General features: G+C 35.9%; 3 protein-coding genes and 1 pseudogene across 10 annotated transcripts in view; 1 reads left to right on the top strand and 3 right to left on the bottom strand.

Moving 5' to 3' along the window:
- The window catches only part of LOC126727108 (heat shock 70 kDa protein 16-like), a 69,628-nt gene extending 54,796 nt beyond the window's left edge, over positions 1 to 14,832 (top strand). Inside the window, exons 6-9 of one of the 3 annotated variants that reach the window (XM_050432610.1) lie at positions 10,542 to 10,742; positions 12,600 to 12,746; positions 13,918 to 14,046; positions 14,475 to 14,832. In XM_050432610.1, coding sequence (XP_050288567.1) covers positions 10,542 to 10,742; positions 12,600 to 12,746; positions 13,918 to 14,046; positions 14,475 to 14,522 — 525 coding nt within the window. In that variant the 3' untranslated portion in view covers positions 14,523 to 14,832. The remainder of the gene's footprint in view (positions 1 to 10,541; positions 10,743 to 12,599; positions 12,747 to 13,917; positions 14,047 to 14,474) is intronic. The other 2 variants (XM_050432609.1, XM_050432608.1) reach the window with 2 other exon arrangements.
- The window catches only part of LOC126727112 (uncharacterized GPI-anchored protein At1g61900-like), a 70,607-nt gene that overhangs the window by 22,041 nt on the left and 28,535 nt on the right, over positions 1 to 20,031 (bottom strand). The gene's annotated exons all lie outside the window — the stretch shown is intronic.
- The window catches only part of LOC126727110 (protein DETOXIFICATION 40-like), a 68,522-nt gene that overhangs the window by 46,238 nt on the left and 2,253 nt on the right, over positions 1 to 20,031 (bottom strand). For 2 of the 5 annotated variants that reach the window (XM_050432613.1, XM_050432612.1), the window contains exons 3-6: positions 18,146 to 18,202; positions 17,424 to 17,662; positions 16,426 to 16,544; positions 16,233 to 16,319 (exon numbers count right to left, since the gene is read on the bottom strand). In XM_050432613.1, coding sequence (XP_050288570.1) covers positions 16,233 to 16,319; positions 16,426 to 16,544; positions 17,424 to 17,662; positions 18,146 to 18,202 — 502 coding nt within the window. Of the gene's footprint in view, positions 1 to 15,109; positions 15,552 to 16,232; positions 16,320 to 16,425; positions 16,545 to 17,423; positions 17,663 to 18,145; positions 18,203 to 20,031 lie in introns of those variants that run through there. The other 3 variants (XR_007656151.1, XR_007656149.1, XM_050432611.1) reach the window with 2 other exon arrangements.
- On the bottom strand, positions 42 to 1,393 carry LOC126724716 (uncharacterized GPI-anchored protein At1g61900-like; annotated as a pseudogene).

Here is a 20,031-nt window from a genome sequence, read left to right as displayed (position 1 = left end):
TTAGCTTAAAGTCAATGTGACAGAGAACATATTTAGTTTAATTATGAAAAGGGGACCCAGAAAAAACATGAACCTTGAAGGGAGAAATCCTTGAGGCTTATATGACAGAGGCTATATACATCTTTTGTAATATTTGACTTCCTTAACTTTGTTCCCAATGATGCAGCACAATCCAAAGCTTGCAAGTTGGTTATAAAACTCTGCTTTTGCAAGTGGGAGACATAGCTTCCCATGGCACTACAGCATGTCGTCTGGTTATTTATCCCATGCCCATAGCCCTTTGCGACATGCTTCATGTCAGGGAAATTCAGGGGGCAAACTGAAGCACAATCACAAAAGAAGAAGTATGAGATTGATGAGGCCACCTAAAGGGATTGGCATACGAATAAAAAATCAAACATGTATAAGAAACAGAGCAAACAAGAATTACCACACAAAAAAATGTGGAATTAATAAATTTCCATGATAAAAGGATTGAGGAAGTCACAAGGACAGATAGAAGAGACAATCTAGGAGCTATCAATGTTGTCTATAAGTTTACAGTCCAGTACATGAATAAGGAAATGAACCCAAAGTTGGATTTTGCACTAACAAAAGAATCTTCTAAAGAAATGGACGCATAGTGACTTTCAAAAGGATGTTATACTCCACACACTCCGACATGTAATCATATGCTTCTAACACAAGTACTCAATTCTTTTGTGGATACTTTTTAAGTGTCAGAAGGTGTCTTAGATAAAAACCTAGACATAATCTGGAGAGGTTATTCTACATCCATGTTTTACCCCAAACTCACCTTTATTAACATTGAAATTTGATAGTACTCTGAGAACATGCTTCGCAAGAGGAGGATCAAGTTTACTTGCCAGCCATCTGTGGACGATACTTCTACAATCATTTATAGTAGTTAAGTGCTCAGGTAAAACATGGGGCCATCAATGCTCAATAGCTCAGAAGCTTTCAATGCAATCCTCGTAGCAGCCTTTAGTATTGCACCCTGACAAATTTGGTTATAGCATTCTTTCACAGAATCAATCTCAGCACAAGTTGCCAGAAGCTTAGAAGTATCTACAGTGTTCTCAAACTCATTAACATCAATAACCGGGCAAGAGTTTTGAGTGAGATTTGAGGCATGAGTTGAACATATCTGTGTTACATTAATATTAGCACCTTGACCAACCAAAATCTACTCAATGTCTGATAGGCAAAATTTGGCAAGGGTCCTATTTAAAGCAAGGAAATTGGTGTCTTTACTCGATTGACCAATGATAATTGCAAGAGTGGCTTCCAACTACGAACAACAAATGACATAAGCCAAAAATGGTGCAAAAGTGGACCAGCGATCTATTGATGTTATACTCAGCAAGCTTTCAGCAGCAATGAAGTTTAACATACAGAGTCCTGCATTAGAAGAGAGAGAGAGAGAGAGAGAGATCACAAAGCACAACATGTGATCAAACTTCTTAATCCATATAACTTTAAGAATGCAATGTAAATAAAGATTTTACTATAATTTTTAAGAAGTATATTTAAATAGACCTGATAATTTTGGAGTGGTAGTATTTGTGAAGGGTATCAATAGTGAAGGTGCAGGCATAGGAATAAACAGCTGAGGAGACCCACTAGGAGAGATCTCAGGCAAAAAAGCATCCCTTCTTTTATCCATCAAAACAGGACCCGTAAGATGATCTAACTGGCTACAGCAAGATTCCTTCCTTTTTTTGCTATTTGATTTCATTAATAACCATGGTAAAAATGAATTGTATTTGAAACAAACATGGATCATCATAAGTTTTAAGTTGTCTTCAATTTGCTTTTGTTTGGGCACAGATATGTGCACACGACCAGAATATATGTAGAGATGCTTGCACTTATACACCTCCACAATATAGTTTAAGATGCCTGCAATTTTTTTACATGAGAATATAAGTAGAGATGCCTGCACTTTTATGTTTATGTAAGTTTTGTTCCTATTTAAGATTATGATGTCAAAAAAATTTATTATTTGCAGGTTCAAGATAAATTTCCTTTCTCCATAGGATTCACAACAAAAGAAGGTCCAATTTGCACTTTGTCGAATAGTGCTCTTTTGCAGAAACATTGACCATTTCCAAGGGTTAAGATTCTTCATTTGCATAGAATTGATACGTTCCATATGGAAGCTTATTATGCTGATCAAAATGAATTACCTTCTGGTGTATCACCTAAAATCAGTAGTTTTATGGTACGACTTCCTTTTGAACATGGTTTTTTCATTGTGTATGTAAATTTTGAGACATGTCAAAATTATATTAAATCTAAATGATGCATGCAAGTGGTTTAGACAATGTACAAATTTACATAATTTCAACTTCTTTAGTGAGTGTGAATTTCAATGTTTGTGGTTGAAATTTAAAAATTGGACCACTAGACATAATCACCTTTTGGGTGCTTGGCAATTGTAACACTATGTTTGGAAGTTGGGAGGGAGAGGAGTATAGGATAAGACTGGGGAGGTAAAAGAGAGGAGAGGAATAGAAAGGGGAGTAGATGCCCCTCCCTTTGTTTGTTTGTAGGGTTGGAAGGAGAGTAAATGATAATGTATAAATAAATTGGTAATTATATCCTTGATTTATTAAGCTCTATACATAAAAAATGTTAAGGGCAAAATAGGAAGTACACAAAAATTCAATGAATTTGAATCCCTTTCCCTCCAAATTTACCCAAATTGGTAGAAGGTACTAAGATTCCTTTACTTATAACTGCTTGTCTTGATAATAGTGGATTCTTGGGAATGGTGACCTTAAAATCACTCAGTGGGGTTTTTGTCATGTAGGTTTTCCCTATTCGTAAACAAATCACTGTGTCAATTTATTTTCCGTTGCATACTCTAGTTAATTGGTGATTTGTTTGTGTTACCACGTGCTTTGCATGTTAATTTGATTAATTAATAAACTTGGCTAATTAATCAATTAATTCATCATGAGAGGTCAATACATTATCGGCCTATTAAGTGGTATCAAAGCAGACACATTCTGATTAGGGTTAATCTTTGCTGTGTGATCCATTGACCCCTGTTTGTCATGGATAGATGACAGTCTCTTATTATACCTCATTTGTTTGATGACACTAATTATGCATACTAGAAAGTATGCATGAGAGTTTTATTGCAGTCTTTAGATGAGAAAGTGTGGCAAATTGTGGAGATAGGCTGGACCAAGCCTACGGAAGCGCCGGCCAATTGGGATGATGCTAAGATTAAGGCGGCAAACTTCAACAGCAGGGCATTGAATGCTCTATTCAATGCAATCACGAATGAGGAGTTCAAGAAGATATCTTCCATTGAAACTGCTAAGGAATCATGGACCATCCTCCAGACAACCTATGAAGGAATCAAGGCTGTCAAGGATTCAAAACTTCAGAGGCTCACTACTAGCTTTGAAGAGATCAAGAAAGAGGATGAGTCATTCGATGAGATTTATGCCAAGTTCAAGGACATAGTGAACTCAGCTTTTAATCTTGGGGAAACCATTCCCAAACCCAAGATTGTGAGAAAGGTGCTCAAATCTCTACCCGAAAGATTCCATGCCAAGATCATTGCCATTGAGGAATCAAAGGACATTGACAAAATTCCTTTGACAGAGTTGGTTGGCAATTTGCAAACCTATGAGTTGGGTTTGACAAGGATAGGGAAATCAAGCAAGAGCAAGAGCAAGAGCATGGCTTTAAAAGTCAAGAGCAGCGACATTGATGAGTCTTCAGATGATGAAGATTCTAAGATGAAGTCCTACATCACCAGGCAATTCAAGAAGTTCATGAAGAATGCCAATGCAAAGGGCTCTGATAAAGACCGTAAACAATCGAGTTCTTTTCAGTCTAAGAGCCAAGACAAAGGGAAGAAGGATGCTAGAGATGGCGGTCAGTACACTGTTCCCTCAAGACCAAAGTGCTTTGGGTGTCAAGGTTTCGGTCATATGAAACAAGAGTGCCCTACTTATCTCAAGACCATTGGGAAGAGTAAGGCACTTGCTGCTACCTTGAGTAACACCGAGCTTAAGGATGACGGAATCCTAAATGCCTTCACTGTCATTGTAAATCCTACTGAGGGGATTGTTGAAGATGTGGATAAAAAAGAGAAATTGGTGGAGTCTAAGTTTAAGAAGATGGATGAACAAGATGACATCCACACAACCTATGCAAAGTAATACAAAGTCTCAAAAAAGCATGAGAAGTTGTATAGGTTGGCCACCAAGAAGCTTAGTGATGTGGAGCTTGAGCAAGAAGAAATCTCTACAAAGTTTGATGAAGCCAATTAGACTATTGGAGCACTGAGATTTAAGAATAATTTCTTGGCTGAGAAGACCAAGAAGCTTGAGGCAGAACTGTTCCAAGTCAAAGCTCAGCTAGAAAGGACTTCAAGCGCTAAGCTCGATGAGATGCTCAGTCTTCAGAAATCAGCTTCCGATCGAACCAGTTTAGGGTATAATTTTCTCTTCTCCTAGTATTGCTTCTACTAGTGCTACTATTTTTGTTCCTCCTGCTAATAATATTGAAATTGAGAACAATGATGTTAAAAATGAATTAGCTAGTGAGAACATAGATAAGGGTAAATCTATCTTAGGAGCACCCCCTAAGCTTAATAAGAAAGAGATTAAAAATCCTAGGACTAAGAAGGGAAACTCTCAAAAGCCTAAGCAGAAAAAGCAGCATTTCTGTCATCATTGTGGCGCAGCTGGACATACTCGAGCTAATTGCTACAAGTGGTTAACCACTCAAAAGAGCAACAGCATGATTGCATCGGGAGACCAGAATCAGTTTCCACCCTCTTTTGCTCCTCTTGGAGATCTTCTCAAAACCCTCATGTTCTTTTCGAACTTGAACGGTTTTAACTCTTCCCCCTCACTGTCGGATCAAGGGTTTGCTAAACGAAAAGGTTCTTCCAAGGTGTGGAAGGAAAAGGGCTCCAAGTGATTCTGTCACTTCTTCTCTCTCTCCCCTTCTTGTTTTTGTGTGTGCATTACTTGTGTGTTTTGCTTTATTGTTTTAAGTCAGTCTAGTTTTATGCATTGTTTTGTTTAACTTGTTTTTGTTGTTTTTCTTTTCAGTTTTGGTTTTTTTTTTTTTTTTTTTTTTTTTTTTTTTTTTCGTATATAAAAATAAATAAATAAATTGAAAAATTAGAAAAATACAAAAACAGTGTGTGTTTGTGTACATTGGTACTTGTGTACCTTGAATGACCATTAAAATAAAGTTTTCTAAATTTTGTATCTTTTGCACCTTAGATGAGCATCTCTCTGCACAACTAAGCAAGTGAGCTTTGTGGCTCATGTTTGTGATGAGTAAGATTAAGTAATCTTTTGTACTTAATACTCGTATCACTCTTTTTGACGGGAATGACTAGAAAATCCTAAGAGAAAGGCATAAATAACCATCTCACCACTGTTGCCCGCCAATAATGAAATAACATTTGTATACTTCGGCATAGTAAAAGTGGAATGTCAAATGCTCAACATAATTGAGTATTTCTTTTCTATCTCATATATGCCCATGCATGGTTTGTTGAAAAGAAAAATATGCAAAGAAAAGTAAAAGCAAAAAGATCAAAATGCTTTATATATGATTACAAGTGTGTATTCTAGGAGATGTGGGAATTATAGGATGTACCTCGAAGGTGATAGTCCCCATCAAATAGTTATGATTGTGTGTGAGTTAAAGTGATTTTCTCATATCTCAAATCGTCATAACGTGTAAACACTTATGCAATATTGCGATGTTTTTCACATACAACACGCAATATTCTTTGCTACTTTTGATACACGCAATATTCTTTGCTACTTTAGTGTGTGTGTGTGTGTGTGTGTGTGTGTGTGTTTTGGATCTAATTGCCCATCATTTTTATTGTTGAAAGATGTTTTTGAGAGCTTAAAATGTTGTTTGAATATGTGTTTGATAAGCATGTTTGATTGCATTCATATCTGTGTTTTTCTCTTCTTTGAAAAACTGTTTTTGAGCAATCTTGATAGCTTCTCGATAGCTCTTGACAGATATGCTATCTATCGAGACCCTTCAGCTTCTTTTTATCGCATTCTCGATAGCTCTCGATAGCTAGTTCGATCAATCAAGAAACTTTCTGTTTCCTCAATAGCTGCTCGATTGCTACCTCAATCCATCGAGCTTCTTTGTGTTGAAAACCTCTTTTTTTTTTATCCTCGATAGATCCTCGATAGTAGGTTCAACAGTTGGAACATGCGTTTTAATCTTTGATAGCTTCTCGATAGCTCTCGATCGATCAAGATTTATGAGATTTCTATATAAGGAGGAATCACGATTTCTGATCTCACTCCCTCGATCTCTATCGACAGATTTCAAACTTTTCACCTCCTAAACTCACTTTTCTCTCTCTAAACCTTCACTCCACGTGATTTTCGGCCTATTCTTGCCTCTAATCACTTGGTATGATCTCTCTATCTCTCATTCTTCGTGCATTTCATGCATTTAGATCTAGGTTTTTGGGTTGTTTGAAAATTTTGGGGCTTTTCAAAATTGATGAAGGTTTTGTGAAATTTTTGGGATGGGTGTTGCTTAAATGAGTTTAAAACCTCATGCATTGCATCACACTTGCATTATAACAACGTTTCATGTATTTTAGATGTGTTTTTACCTTGTGCTATGTTGTGTGCTAATAGGTTTGGATTGGGCTGAGCCCAGGTTGAATTTAAATTTGCATGTCACAACATAGCCCATGTTTCATGCATACGTACCTTCCTATTTTTATCATTTGATGTTAAAACTGCTTGGTACTTTTCTAATTGTCTCCCTCTCTTTCTTTCTTTCTCTCCTTCTTACGTTAGTTACGTCATGGAACCTAAGCGTAAGTCTACTCCATCCTAGAACCCTCTTCGTTCCGGGGTATCTTCTTCTTCTTCTCCATCTGACCCTACTCCCTCTCACGTCCGGTTCCGTGATGAAAAGGCCAAATCGGACTTCTTTGAGAACTTCTCCCGATGTAGCGTTCATTCGGAACACCAAGTCGTTCTGTCAGACTTTTCTGACACTAACCTGCCCACTATCATCTACAGTAGGGGTTGGGAGTCACTGTGTGGCGCCCCGGTCACGTGCCCTTCTGTGATCATACAGGAGTTCTACTCTAATATGCACGGATTTGATTACTCTATACCTCAGTTTTCTACTCGCGTTCGAGGTATACGCATGGTAGTTACTCCGGAGATTGTTTCCGAGGTACTACACGTGCCTAGGGTAGCGCATCCTGCCTACCCTGGTTGTGCGCATTTGAGGATAGAGTCTGATGTAGCGTAGGCGTGTAGAAGCAGAATCTGTAACACACAATTACTACAACTCTTCCACGAAACCTAAGTTCTACAAGAACACTAGGCTAGCGGGCAAAATAATAGAGAAAACATCTCTAATAAACTTTTATTAATCAATGCATAACCACAATAATCAACCCCTCTATAAAAAGTATTTATAGGAATAGAATTTCTCCTACTCCTTTTAGGAAAAGAAATAATAAACCTACTTCTACTTGAGAAAGGAAAAACAATTTAACTTGGAAAAGAAAAACAATTAAAACCCTAATTCAACTATGAAAAAAGAAAACAACATAAAATATTAAAATATTTTATTCTTCCTTAATGTATCTGCATCAGAGTCCAAAGACGAACTTGCGTCTTTGTTTTGTGAAACACCATCATCTTGAGGTGACCGTCAAAACACCCATTGCTCGGCCTTTGATAAAGGTCCGAGATTCCTAAACATGGTAATGACATTTGTTCTTCATCCATTGTCTCACTATAATACTATCACTGAGCCTCGTACTCGATTTTTGTTGTCCCTCATTGAGGATATCTCTATTGACTTTCCTTCACACTTTATACTCTCCCTTATAGATATCTATAAGGACATGGCGACTCGTGATAAGATCATTTTTCCTTTCACTATCATGAGACTCCTTCGCCACTTTTCTGTCTCCTATCCCGAGTCTCCCCACTTCACATTCATGTGTGCCATTGACGCCGCTACCGTTAAGCGGAGTTTTGCACAGCTTCGCTCGAGGCAACCCCAGACACAGACGGTCGTACCTCTAGCTTCTACCACTCCATCCACCTCTGCTCCTTTAGCGGGTGGAGTGACACTTGAGGCCATCATGACACAGCTTGTGCGCATGAATGCTCTCCTTGACACTCTCAAAGATGAGTTGTGTCAGGTGAACACCCGTGTTGGTCGTATTACGTGACGACAGGCTATAATGGGTGGTTACACAGTGGCTTCCTCTCTCAAGGCATCTAAGGATGTGAGTGATGGCTCCGGCAGTGCTGATGATGCTGAGGATGATGATGATGGCTCGTTGAGTGATGATGACATGTCTACTTGATGTACTTACCCCTTTGTCACTCATGACAAAAAGGGAGAGTAGTTTTGAGATGAGAGTAATCATACTCATAGGGGGAGGGTTAGTTTAGGAGATAGGGGGAGTGTATATTAAGGGATGTAGTGAGGACTTATATGTATCTTTTTCTTTTCTCTCTATTTCAGATACATTACATCTTGTATATTGGTCTTGTGACCATTTTGACATACATTATACTTATATTTGCTTTATATATTGATGTATGTTCTTTCACCTATCTCTCTATGTGTTGTTTCTTTTCTATCTTTATACACATGTTTCTTATATAATGTATGCAATTTATTATTTCTGTTTCACACTAAAATGCCTTGATGGGTTTTGTTTAAAGTGTTTCAGAAATACAGGTTGTCAAAGTCTACTTGCCATAAACTCTCTTTTTGCAAAATTTTTCTAGAATTTGTGTTAGGATAAATTTTATTGTACTTAACAAGTGAATATGAGTTGGGTGATTTATGAATTCTCTCATATCTCATTTGTTTATTGTGGTTTTGTCATGGATTGCCAAAGGGGGAGATTGTTAGGACATATATGATTCAATTTTAGAAACATATGTCAACATTTTATATAATTGGCTAATCCTTTGATAAAACGCACTTTACTTGTAACTGGGTAGATCTATGATGAGTTTAATGCTTCAAAAAACAAGGTTTCAAGTTCAAGTGTTAAAGCTATGCAAGTCTGTCCAAGAATCAAATCAGAAAGTGTAGGATTTTAAAGCTCGACTGCTAGCATCTATCGAGGTTTAAAAGCTATTTCAACCCGTGGCTCGATAGATGGCTATTTATCGAGGTTTATGAAATCCAGTTTTTCAAAACTGATTTCAATCCAATTTATGGGTATATGTTTGGGCTTTCTTTTCTCATAACCCTAAACATATATAAGGATTATTTTAAGGGCCGTAAAAGGTTACAGAAGTTGCACAAGAGCACAATTCCACAAGTGTGAAGAAAGATGTGATCGGAAACCTAGTTTGCCCTAGTTCTTCTTTCTCTTGAAGAAGCTATTGTGTTTTGTGCATCATAGGGTTTTGTGATCAAGCAACTTCATGATCTTCATCGTGTGATGAACTGAAGAACTTTGCAGCCAACATTTTTCTCAAGTTGGTGATCAAGTCGCGTACTGGGATCCACGCAATTGGTTAGTCACGTACTGGGAGCTGTGTATTGAAAAGGAGAGATTGTCACTACAAAACAAGTCCAATTGGGTATTGGGGTAAGGGTTCAACTGTAGGTTGGTAGAAGGTACTGGGATTCCTTTACTTGTAACCACTTGTTTTGATAATAGTGGATTCTCAGGAGTGATGACCTTAAAATCACCCGGTGGGGTTTTTGCCATGTAGGTTTTCCCAATTCATAAACAAATCACCGTGTCAATTTATTTTCCGTTGCATACTTTAGTTAATTGGTGATTTGTTTATGCTACCACGTACAATTGCATGTTAAATTGATTAATTAATAAACTTGGCTAAGTAATTAAGTAATTTATCATAAGGGGTTAATACGTTTTTGGCCTATTAGCCCTTTCCAAGTTTCTAACATGGAAGCAACAAAAGTTAAAGTTAGAGTGTAGCTAAACATTCATGGGATTGTTACTGTAGTATCAGCCTCAGTAAGTGTACAATTCTATCAATTGGTATACTGAACATATTGAGCCTGAGACTTTTGTGTAAGATTATTCTCATTTCTTGTAAGTGTTTTCTACTGAATCAGCAATTAGAAGATAATGTAGATGATGATTCCCTTGCAAAGAGTGATGATCATTTGACTTCAGCAAAGATGGAGGCTGAAGCCAATCATGGGTCTTCTGCTGTCCCAAATAGTGCTAAAGATAGTAATCTTAAACTGATGAAACCTTCATCTGTATCTTCTGTAAGTAGTTCAGTTGTTTAACCATTTATGTATGCATTTCTTAGTTCCAGATGCATTCGCATTATTAATTTACTGCATTCCAACATTCTCTGGAAAATTAAAAAGTATGCTTGCTTTCATTAGCAGTTCTCCTCACCTTCAAAAACCTTTATCTTATATAGCAGGCCAGATTGTCATGTATATGTTATATAGTATTGAACCGATGACATTCTTTTGTATTTATGTGTGATAAGTTGGAAGTTTAGGAATTGAATTTCCTTGTGAAGGGCGATGGACTAAGAAAAAGCAAGTTTGTCAAAAGGCTGGATATTCCTGTTAGTGAGTGTGTCTTTGGTGGAATAGCAAAAGCAAAGCTCTCAGAAGCTGAAAAGATAGAACATCAGCTGGTGCAACCCGAGTTAAAGATGGAGCATGCAAAAGAAATGAAAAATGCATTGGAGTCTTATGTCTACGAGATGCGTGATAAGGTATAACATCAAAATTCAGAATGAATGATTTATAATCCCAAATCTAAAGCCCCCTTCTCAGGCTAGGGGAGCCTGCTGAAAAATTTGAATCATACCTACTTCACCTTAGCAAAGCCTTTGTAGAATATGCTATAAACTTGTTGTAGTTGTGTATAGGAACAGAACTGATGTTCTTATGTGGCATACTTTATTCAATTCCCTGATGTAATGAGTTTATAAAAAAGTACTTATATGAAAAAAAGTGTGTATCAAAAGGTCAATGTGGGGTGCACCTTTAGACTTTCCTTGTAGGCAGTGGTAATTTTTTTTTTTCTTGGGCCTGTTCCTTTGAGCCTTACTTATGTCAAGTCTTAATCACATTTGAAGTATGAACCTTACAGCTTTCCCCCTTATAAAAATATGCCTTTTCTTATTTCCCTTTTTCACCTGAAACATTTGTTAATGCTCTTTAATGGCTGCATTTGAAATTTCATTTCCCCTATGATTTTGATGGAAACTAAGACCAAAAACTTGCAATCTGCGTTCATGAAAATTCTAGCTCACAATGTTCGTTTATGAATTTTTCAAAAATATATATTTTACAGGATTTGAAATAAAAAAATTACTTAGAGCATCAGCACTGGGGAATGATAATGCCAAATGTAAGGAGAATTTGGCATTTCAAGCCCCAAAGTGCTCCAAAGTACTCTGCATTAGGCAATTTTAAATCCAAGTATTGCAAATATTTTTGCAATACTGCTACAGTGCAATTCTACATGTAGAATTACACTGTAGCAGTATTGTAAAATATATATATATATATATATATATATATATATATTTTATCTCTGTCTCTCCATCGCTGAAGCTTCACCAGCACAGCCAACCCATAGCACAGTCAACCCGGCACAGCCAACCCAGCACCACAGAGCACAACGAAACCCAAAAAACCCATATCACAATCGGATCACAACCAACACGGCAAAACCCAAAAACCCACCGGATGCTGAGCACGGCGAAACCAACAAGGCGATGCCATCGCTAAAGCTTCACCAACACAGCAACCCACAACATAGCCAACCCAGCACCACAGAGCACGGTGAAACCCAAAAAACCCATATCACAACCGGATCAAAACCAACACGATGAAACCCAAAAATCCACCGGATGCTGAGCACAGCGATGCCATCGAGCACAGCAAAACCAACACGACGACGCCATCGAGCACGACGAAACCCAAAAACCCACCGAATCACAACCATGGAGCACGGCGAAACCCATATCACGAATTCACGATCCCCGACCCACGATCCACGACCCACGATCCACAACCGGAGCACAATCAAACCTAGATAAGTAACAGAGAAGTGAGACAGGAGAGAGAGAGAGAGAGGAAGTGAGCACAATCAAACCAAAAAACTATATTTTATGTTTGCTTCTGGACTTAAAAAATAATATTTTAATAAAATGGTAAAATAATAGAGTTTTGGGATGCTGGAGATATTGTAAAATGGTATGGTATAAGTAATAAAGTAGTTTTTTGAGATGGTAAAATAGAATAGAGTAGCATTTCCTAATGTTGATGCTCTTATGAATTTTCCTCGTATTTTTGAGTGATGATTGAATCTTCGAATTTGAATCATTGGTGACCTTAAGAAGTTTCAACTAAGTGGATGTGACTTGAACAGGGTCCCCATATCTATATCCTGTCATGATGTCTTGGTAAATTTTGTTCATGTCAAGTCCAGCATTGTCAAGGCCCATATCTAAATTTTCATATGTGAATCTTAAATTATAACTGAATTGAATTTAGGTATTTGGGCTGTTTCATTAGACTTACTTGTTCCAGATGTTAGAATAACACAATTATGTGAATAGATATTACATACATACTGTGGCTTTTCCACCGAGTCAGAGAGGGAAGGTATATCCTATAATCTTCAACAAACAGAAGAGTGGCTTTATGAGGATGGATTTGATGAATCTGTAGATGCTTATACTGAAAAGCTGGAGTATCTTAAAAAGGTGATAAATTGAAAGTTCAAATAGTGTATAAAACACCCTTGAACGTTTAGATCCCCAATAACAAAATAACCAATTCAAGCTTTATGACAAAGAACTATTGTGCGGAAAATGAACACAAGCTACAAACAGAATTGGTAAACAATCTATGCCAATTAAGAACACATCCACAGCAGAAAATAAAAGGCAAAAATTAAGAGAAGGAAGATGCAAACACAGGGACAACACATGATGTGTTATCGAAGAGGAAACCGAAGCCCTCGATGTAAAACCTCTGCGCTGCCCTCCAAGCTGTAAGTAATCCATTAGAAAATGTAGTTGAGATACATGAACAGTAATAGATCCTCCAAGCCTAATCTACCCAGTGTACCAGAGCCCTCCAAGCTTCTTGCTCCAACAAAGTTGCGCCAAACCTATTTCTTTTCTAACTTCCCGAATTCTGCTACTTGACCATAGCATCAACCAATGTAGATTGGTTCCTTCCTAACTGCTTCCTAGAACACCAAACAGCCCTCTCATAGTAATGGATATGATGAGAAAAGGTTTTGGTCAAAAGACCTCTCAAGGGTTTAACAATAGAGAGGAAGAGAGTTGAGGAATTTGAAGAGTCTCTTATGTGAAGATTGTGGATGAATCAATCTTGTATAACACTAGGGTTTCTCTCTCAAAATTCTCTCTAAAAGCTCTCTTTCTTTCGTGGGTATAAGGGGTATTTATACTGAGGTGAGAATGGAATGTGAAGAATTAGGTTTTTCAAAACAGGGTTAGCTCGCGGCTTGACTGAGTCGCGAGATCCAGCCGTGAGATAACAGAATGGCCAGTTGTCCTATTTTGTCCTGTAGTGCTCCAGCTAGCATGACGCTTCAACTTCTGGCATGCCTGGCACGTGTGCATCTTCTAGCGGCTTGCAGTCGCGAGTCACCCGCGAGATCCAGTCGCGAGTCTCTGTTTTCTTGCACACTCTTAAGCATTTCATCACACTATCTCACTCACTACCCTTACAACAATCCCACCTAAATACAGGGTTACTAGTTGCTGAATTACAAGCAAATTTGGTACAGAATAAAGCCAACAAGATAGTTGATTAAATTCAACCTTACATAAATAATTTATAATTTTTCTACAATTTTTATGTATATTTTTCCCCTTAAATGATACTTTTGGGTTGTAACAGCTGGTTGATCCCATTGAAAACCGATACAAAGAGGAAGAGGCACGAGCCCGAGCTAGTAAGGATCTAGTAGATTGCATCACAAATTATCGGATGGTTGTAGAATCACATCCTGTCGGTGAGAGAGATGTGGTATGATCCTTGTCCATTGCTTCGTTGGTGGTGAAGAGAGTCTTTGTGACTAGCTTCACGGTTCACTATTTGATTATTTTATTTTACGTGATATTTTTCTCAGTTTCACTTCATGTTCGATCTATCAAAGAACACAACAAATGCAATCCCACACCAAATCCTTGAAAGAAGTTTATTACTCAATATATTTGTACTTAAACGCTAGTAGATTTGGTCTCGTGAAGATCCTATCCTGCAAAAATCTGCCTTTATCTAACTTTAATTTTAATGTAAATTTTTATGGAACTTGTGTATTCGTTTCTCTTTTCATTGACAATTTGTGTTTGTTTGTTATCTTTCATCTTGTTGCTCTTTCCAATACATCTTTTTCTTTTGGCTTTGTCCATCTTTAAAATTAAACCTGATGCCTCCACGGATTTGTTGTTCAGGACATGCAAACACATAATGAGATCCAATGCTTCTCCCACCAGTTTTGAGGATGAAGATGACTCAGACCAAAGAGACAAACCAGATGGCATTCGCATGCAAGTAGATTAATGCGGAATCTCTATGCATGTTTACAGATGTAAAATCTTGCACTTCTAGTAGCAGCTGAAACATTCTCAGAAGGCGAGCACTGGTTTTGTTTGTTCTCATGGATATAACTTTTTGCTTCTTGTTTTTAGATTATTCGTTACGATTTACTAATTCAATGTGTAGGATAAAAAGGGAAATTGTGGAGTGCTTTAATTTGTAAATGTAAACAATATAGATTTTGTTGGCCAAGGCCCCTGTTTTGTAATAAAATAATTCATGATTTACTGAATTTAGATCCAGATACTCAGTAACTTGAATAAAAAGAAAAAAAGCATCAATGGTACAATTCAAAGGACAAACGCATCATGCAATTGATATGTTTGTAATATGAGGTCCCGTCATGTTTTTTCGCCGACTAGAGAGTTTGCAATCGTTGGATGTTCATGTGCAAATTAACACTGTCAGGTATAATTTTCGGATCAAATCAGCATGATAGACATTAATTTGCTCATTTGCACTACAAGCTTGCATGTCAGTATGTCACCTATTAAGTAAACTGTGAGCCTCTGGACTACATCAATTTTATAGATTTGACTCATGATAAATTATTAGGATGAATTTCGACTAGTCCAGCTGTAAAGGCTGGGAGAATATGTAGATCAATGAAGTTTAAAGCACACTGAGCAAATTGATGCCAAAAAAGAACGAAAAATGGGCCACATTATTGGCTAATTCCCGGTAAAGCACACCACAACTCAATTCCTTCTATGGTCCAAGAATGATGGGCAGGCTTGTTAACTAGCCAGAGATTTTTGGTAGCTGATCGATGAGTCAAATCCTGTTTATGATTGATTGTTGCAAGTCCATCTCCTACAGCCCAGGCCCAAAATTTTGATACTCGTGAATCAATGTCGGCAAGCTCTTTAGCTCTTCAGCAGAGGCTCCTTTGTGTCGTCCCATTTTTCCAATCGTTTCTTAGCAATCTCCACCTGAAAATTTCAACTTCTCAGTGCTTGTTTACTAGTTACCACTAGTTACTTCAGATATATGGTGAGGGAGAAGGAGGTGTGGTTTTGAATTATAGACATAATTACGTAAAACATCTCTAAAAAGATGTTAATATTAATGAGTTATCACTTGAACCTCAGTTATAAGTTGCAACCAGTTTGAAGTTGCATGTTATACACATTATTAACAATTTGTCTTTTTTTTTTTTCCTTAAATTTATGTCATATTTTTGGGGTCTGAAGGGTCAATTTATAATCATCTAATCAATTCAATGAAGGTCAGATGGGTTCCAGCCCAAAATAATTGATTGTAACTTACTGGTCCAAACTGTACCAACTACCAAAACCCTTGTTTTTGGGCCAGCCATTATTGTCTCTGATTATACAGTGATGGGTTGATGGAACATCTAAAAATTTAAGATGCTCAATTTTTATTTTGAAAATAAGAGCTTGTGTTTGTTATTCCATGATCAAATTCATTATGGTTATCTTTCTTTCTTTTTACTTTCTTCTTTTTATTTTTTATGTGTGCCCCAAAATTTGAATTAGCATATAGAAGTACTGATTACTCAGTGTTTAAAAGCCATAAATAATACGTAGTAAACATTTCAATTTCAAGTAGAAACTAGAGTTCAATTCCTCTTTATTCATTGAAGAACATACCTCCTTATTCCAGTCCGTGCGAAATGTTGCCCAAATTAAAATGAAGGTCTGCATCACAGTTCCTCCTATCATCCCTGTCCATATTCCCTGTTTCGTTCAGTCAAGCAATTTTATTCAGTGCATCATTTCTTTGGTCACAGCTAAAAATGATATTCTAGATTTATTATATAAGAAGGGTGCTTAATTGGTAAACCTTAGCGCCAAGGTCGAACTTAAAGCCGAGAACGCAACCCAAAGGTATTCCAACCACGTAGTAACATCCCACATTTACATATGCCACAAATGCTTGCCATCCACATCCAACAGCCACCCCTACAATTAAAACTTAAAAATGTTATTTAAAGTGAATCTAATTATAATAAAGAGTTTAAAACGACTTTTAACATTAAACTCTGCCGTTGCCCTTTTGCATTAAACAAGTAGTCCTTCCCTTGCCACTACACACAAATCGAGTACAATAGATTTTTTATTACATAGAAGAAGACAAAAAATCTGATTTTTTTTAAAAAAAAAAAAAAAAAAAAAGACAAAAAAATAACATTATTTTCTTTGGGAGAAGAGAAGGGCAGGGCAGGCTATGGCGATAAGGGTTCATTCTGACTGGTGGTTGGTAAGGTTACCACATGAAAAAATTATCCTGTGCAGGTTCCTCTGATGCAGCCAGAGCAACAAGGCTAGCTTAGCTGGCTGTTGAGGTGGTATCTTGTGTGGTAACTATATATAACTTCTCAATGCATGTGAGATTTATTCCGTTTTAGGTCATCTGTTAACAAAAACAAGTGTATCCTTATGCACTCATTAAGTAGGCTTTAAAAATGTCCCGTATGTATTAGAAGCTAACAAAACTTAATAAAAACATAGACTTACTATAAAAGTGACTCCATTGCATTATAAAATTCTACCTTAATGAGTAAATAAAAAAACTATTAAATTGGTCCAAAGTTATGCATCTGTTAGCAAATCCAAAGTTTTTGAAGAGACACCATCATTTTTCACATTTTCCTATTACTAACCTTACTCACTTTTATTATGGATCAATAATAATAATAATATATCACATCTTGCAGCAGGAAAATTGCAACACATCAAGTAAATAGTTGTGAATAATTATATGTTACTTGATACAAAAAAATCTCAATATCTATCAGAAATTATGTTGAATAACCAGTTTTTTATGTGTAGAGTACTTACCGGACAAGACTGGTTGAACTCCATTGAGAATGAGAGTGACAGCCAAGTATGGACAGAGCTCTGAGACTGCATCAGCCACGGTTTCACCGCTAGTGAAGGCATAGCTTATGACATGGCGTAGTGAGAGCACAACAATTGCTTCTATTACAGCAATAATGAAAGAAACTATATTCACGATTATAACACTGAATGCTGCTGATTTGGGATTACCAGCCCCTAGCTCATTGCTCACCCTGACACTGTTTCAATCAAATTCTATTCAGGCCTTAAAAGTAAGGAACAATTATTTGGGTTCAAGCATGATATATGTAGGCAAAACTTGAATATCATTCCTAAATACAAAATTTGTCACATTTAAAAAAAATTTAAAATTGTTGTGATTGATACATATAACATCAATATCAATTGTACCTGGGCTAATATAAAAGTGATATATTGCTCTAATTTCAATTTATTACCTTAATAAATTGTAAAATAAATAAATAAATAAATAAAATTGTGAAAAATATTAACAGAAAGGTATTTAGTCACTTTTTTTTTTTAGAGAGTTTCAACCTATGGCGTCCGCTCCTGATAATAGCTCTTTATTACCAGACCAAGACACCAATCAGTTTTTTTAGTCACTTTAGTGGTTACATTAGACATCGTTGAATGATAAAGCAAAGTTGTGGCATTGTACATCAAAAGAAATTGTTGAAAACAATAGTTGCAATTTGACTGACCTTGCGGCTGCATTGAACCCGACTGACACCATGAACAATAGTCCATTAATTGCCATGCTGCATAGGATGAAATCATTGGTTACTAATTAGAATCTATCAATAATCACTCCATGCAGAAATGCACACAAGTACATGCCAGATTAAACTTGGATCTAGAGTTATTTATGTATCATACAACAATTATTACAATGATACACAATTTTCACTAACCTATTTTGATTAGTACGTAATAAAGGTGATAAGTTATTGATGGATTAATGTAAAAGTAATATTACCCAGATCAGACTTTACTTATTTAACAAGTTGTGAAGAAAAAAATATGAAAAATATTGAATCTCTAGTATTATTCCTAATGCACATAATGAATTGGTTTGATCTAGATAACTAATTGTAAGAAAGAACGAATTTAGGACCATAGAGACATGAACTTCAAACCCACAAAATTAACCAGCATGCTTAGATACATGATTAAATCCACTATGAATCTAGTTTAAATAAATCTTGTAGTTGCGTGAGTATAAATAATTTTATTTTTTTAAGTTTAAATAATTTTATTTGCTAATAAATTTGGGCAGAAAAATCATATTGTTTCATTTTGAAAAGGCAGGAGATTAAATTGACAAAAAATAAATAAATCTTAGAGCACTAGCAATGGGATGTAAAAAAAACATCTATTTTACATCCTCAAACACTACTTTATTTATTTTACCAACCCATCCAACAATACACTTAACATCCCAGTTTTTATTTTTACATACAATCCAATAAAATAATATAAACTATTTAATAAAAAAATAAAAAGTAAGAAGAGAGAGAGAGTGAGAGGAAGAAAGAATGTGTGAGAGATTAAAAAAGTAGTTTTTTCTTTACAACCTCATGAATAGTAAGGTTGCAAATTCGCAACCTTACTGTAACTAGGATGGATAATTTTTTTGATTTACATACCCAGATGGAGCTTGCTTTTAAGGGTTTAGTTATTAAAATAGCAACTGGGGGGATTTTACAACCCCCATTGCTAGTGCTCTTAAAGAGTAATTTAACAATTAAAGTAAAAGATAATAAACTATATTAAATTTTGAGAAGTACTGCATTCATAACATTTTCACAACAAATTATAGGTGATTAGTTATTATTAGTTTTAATTTAAACTTATCATTGAAATTACTTTTTTGTCCCATCATTAACAACCTGTAATAACCTACCACTTAAAATTTGTTGTGAAAATATTATGAATATAACATTTATCTTAAATTTCAGCCTAAATTTAATTAGGGAACTAACCCTAATTAATTGCGTCGGTACATACTTGTCAATATACTAATGAATGCTACCACCATCTGCTTTGTACCATGGAAATGTAGAAAGTTATCAAAAACAAATCATTTGATCCTATCTTTTTATTTCTGTCCTCCATTGGCCAATGTGTTTCCAAAAGACCAATTTCCACAACAATATTTTATTTGACAAATCTTCTCACACATCTTTTCATCCTTTATTTCACATCATACTTATCAAAACTATATTTTCTTTTGAGAATTCATGGGTGAATAATGTATGAAAAAAAACATGTAAATAACATTTTTTTTTAATACAGAAATTAGGTAAATATATCCAAACTTCATTTTCCCCAAATTACAATGATATTATTGGTCTTGAAAAAGCTTAAGATGTCCAAATTTAAGGGGGTTTTGCTTTAGAAAATTTTTGGATAAAATTATTAATTATAGACATGAAATAATTGACAACCCTATCAAATGAAAAAAGAAATTAGGAAAAATTACATTTTAAACTCTAATTAAGGAGTATTTTCCAATTAAACCTTATAATTTCAAAATTTTCAAATTAAACTCTAAAATTGGCTATTACAAATTAAGCCATATAGTTAA

The sequence above is a fragment of the Quercus robur genome, chromosome 5 (assembly GCF_932294415.1).
Source record: "Quercus robur chromosome 5, dhQueRobu3.1, whole genome shotgun sequence".
NCBI classification, from domain to species: domain Eukaryota; kingdom Viridiplantae; phylum Streptophyta; class Magnoliopsida; order Fagales; family Fagaceae; genus Quercus; species Quercus robur.
Note: the sequence above shows the minus strand (reverse complement) of the source record. Positions and strands in the feature narration are given on the sequence as shown.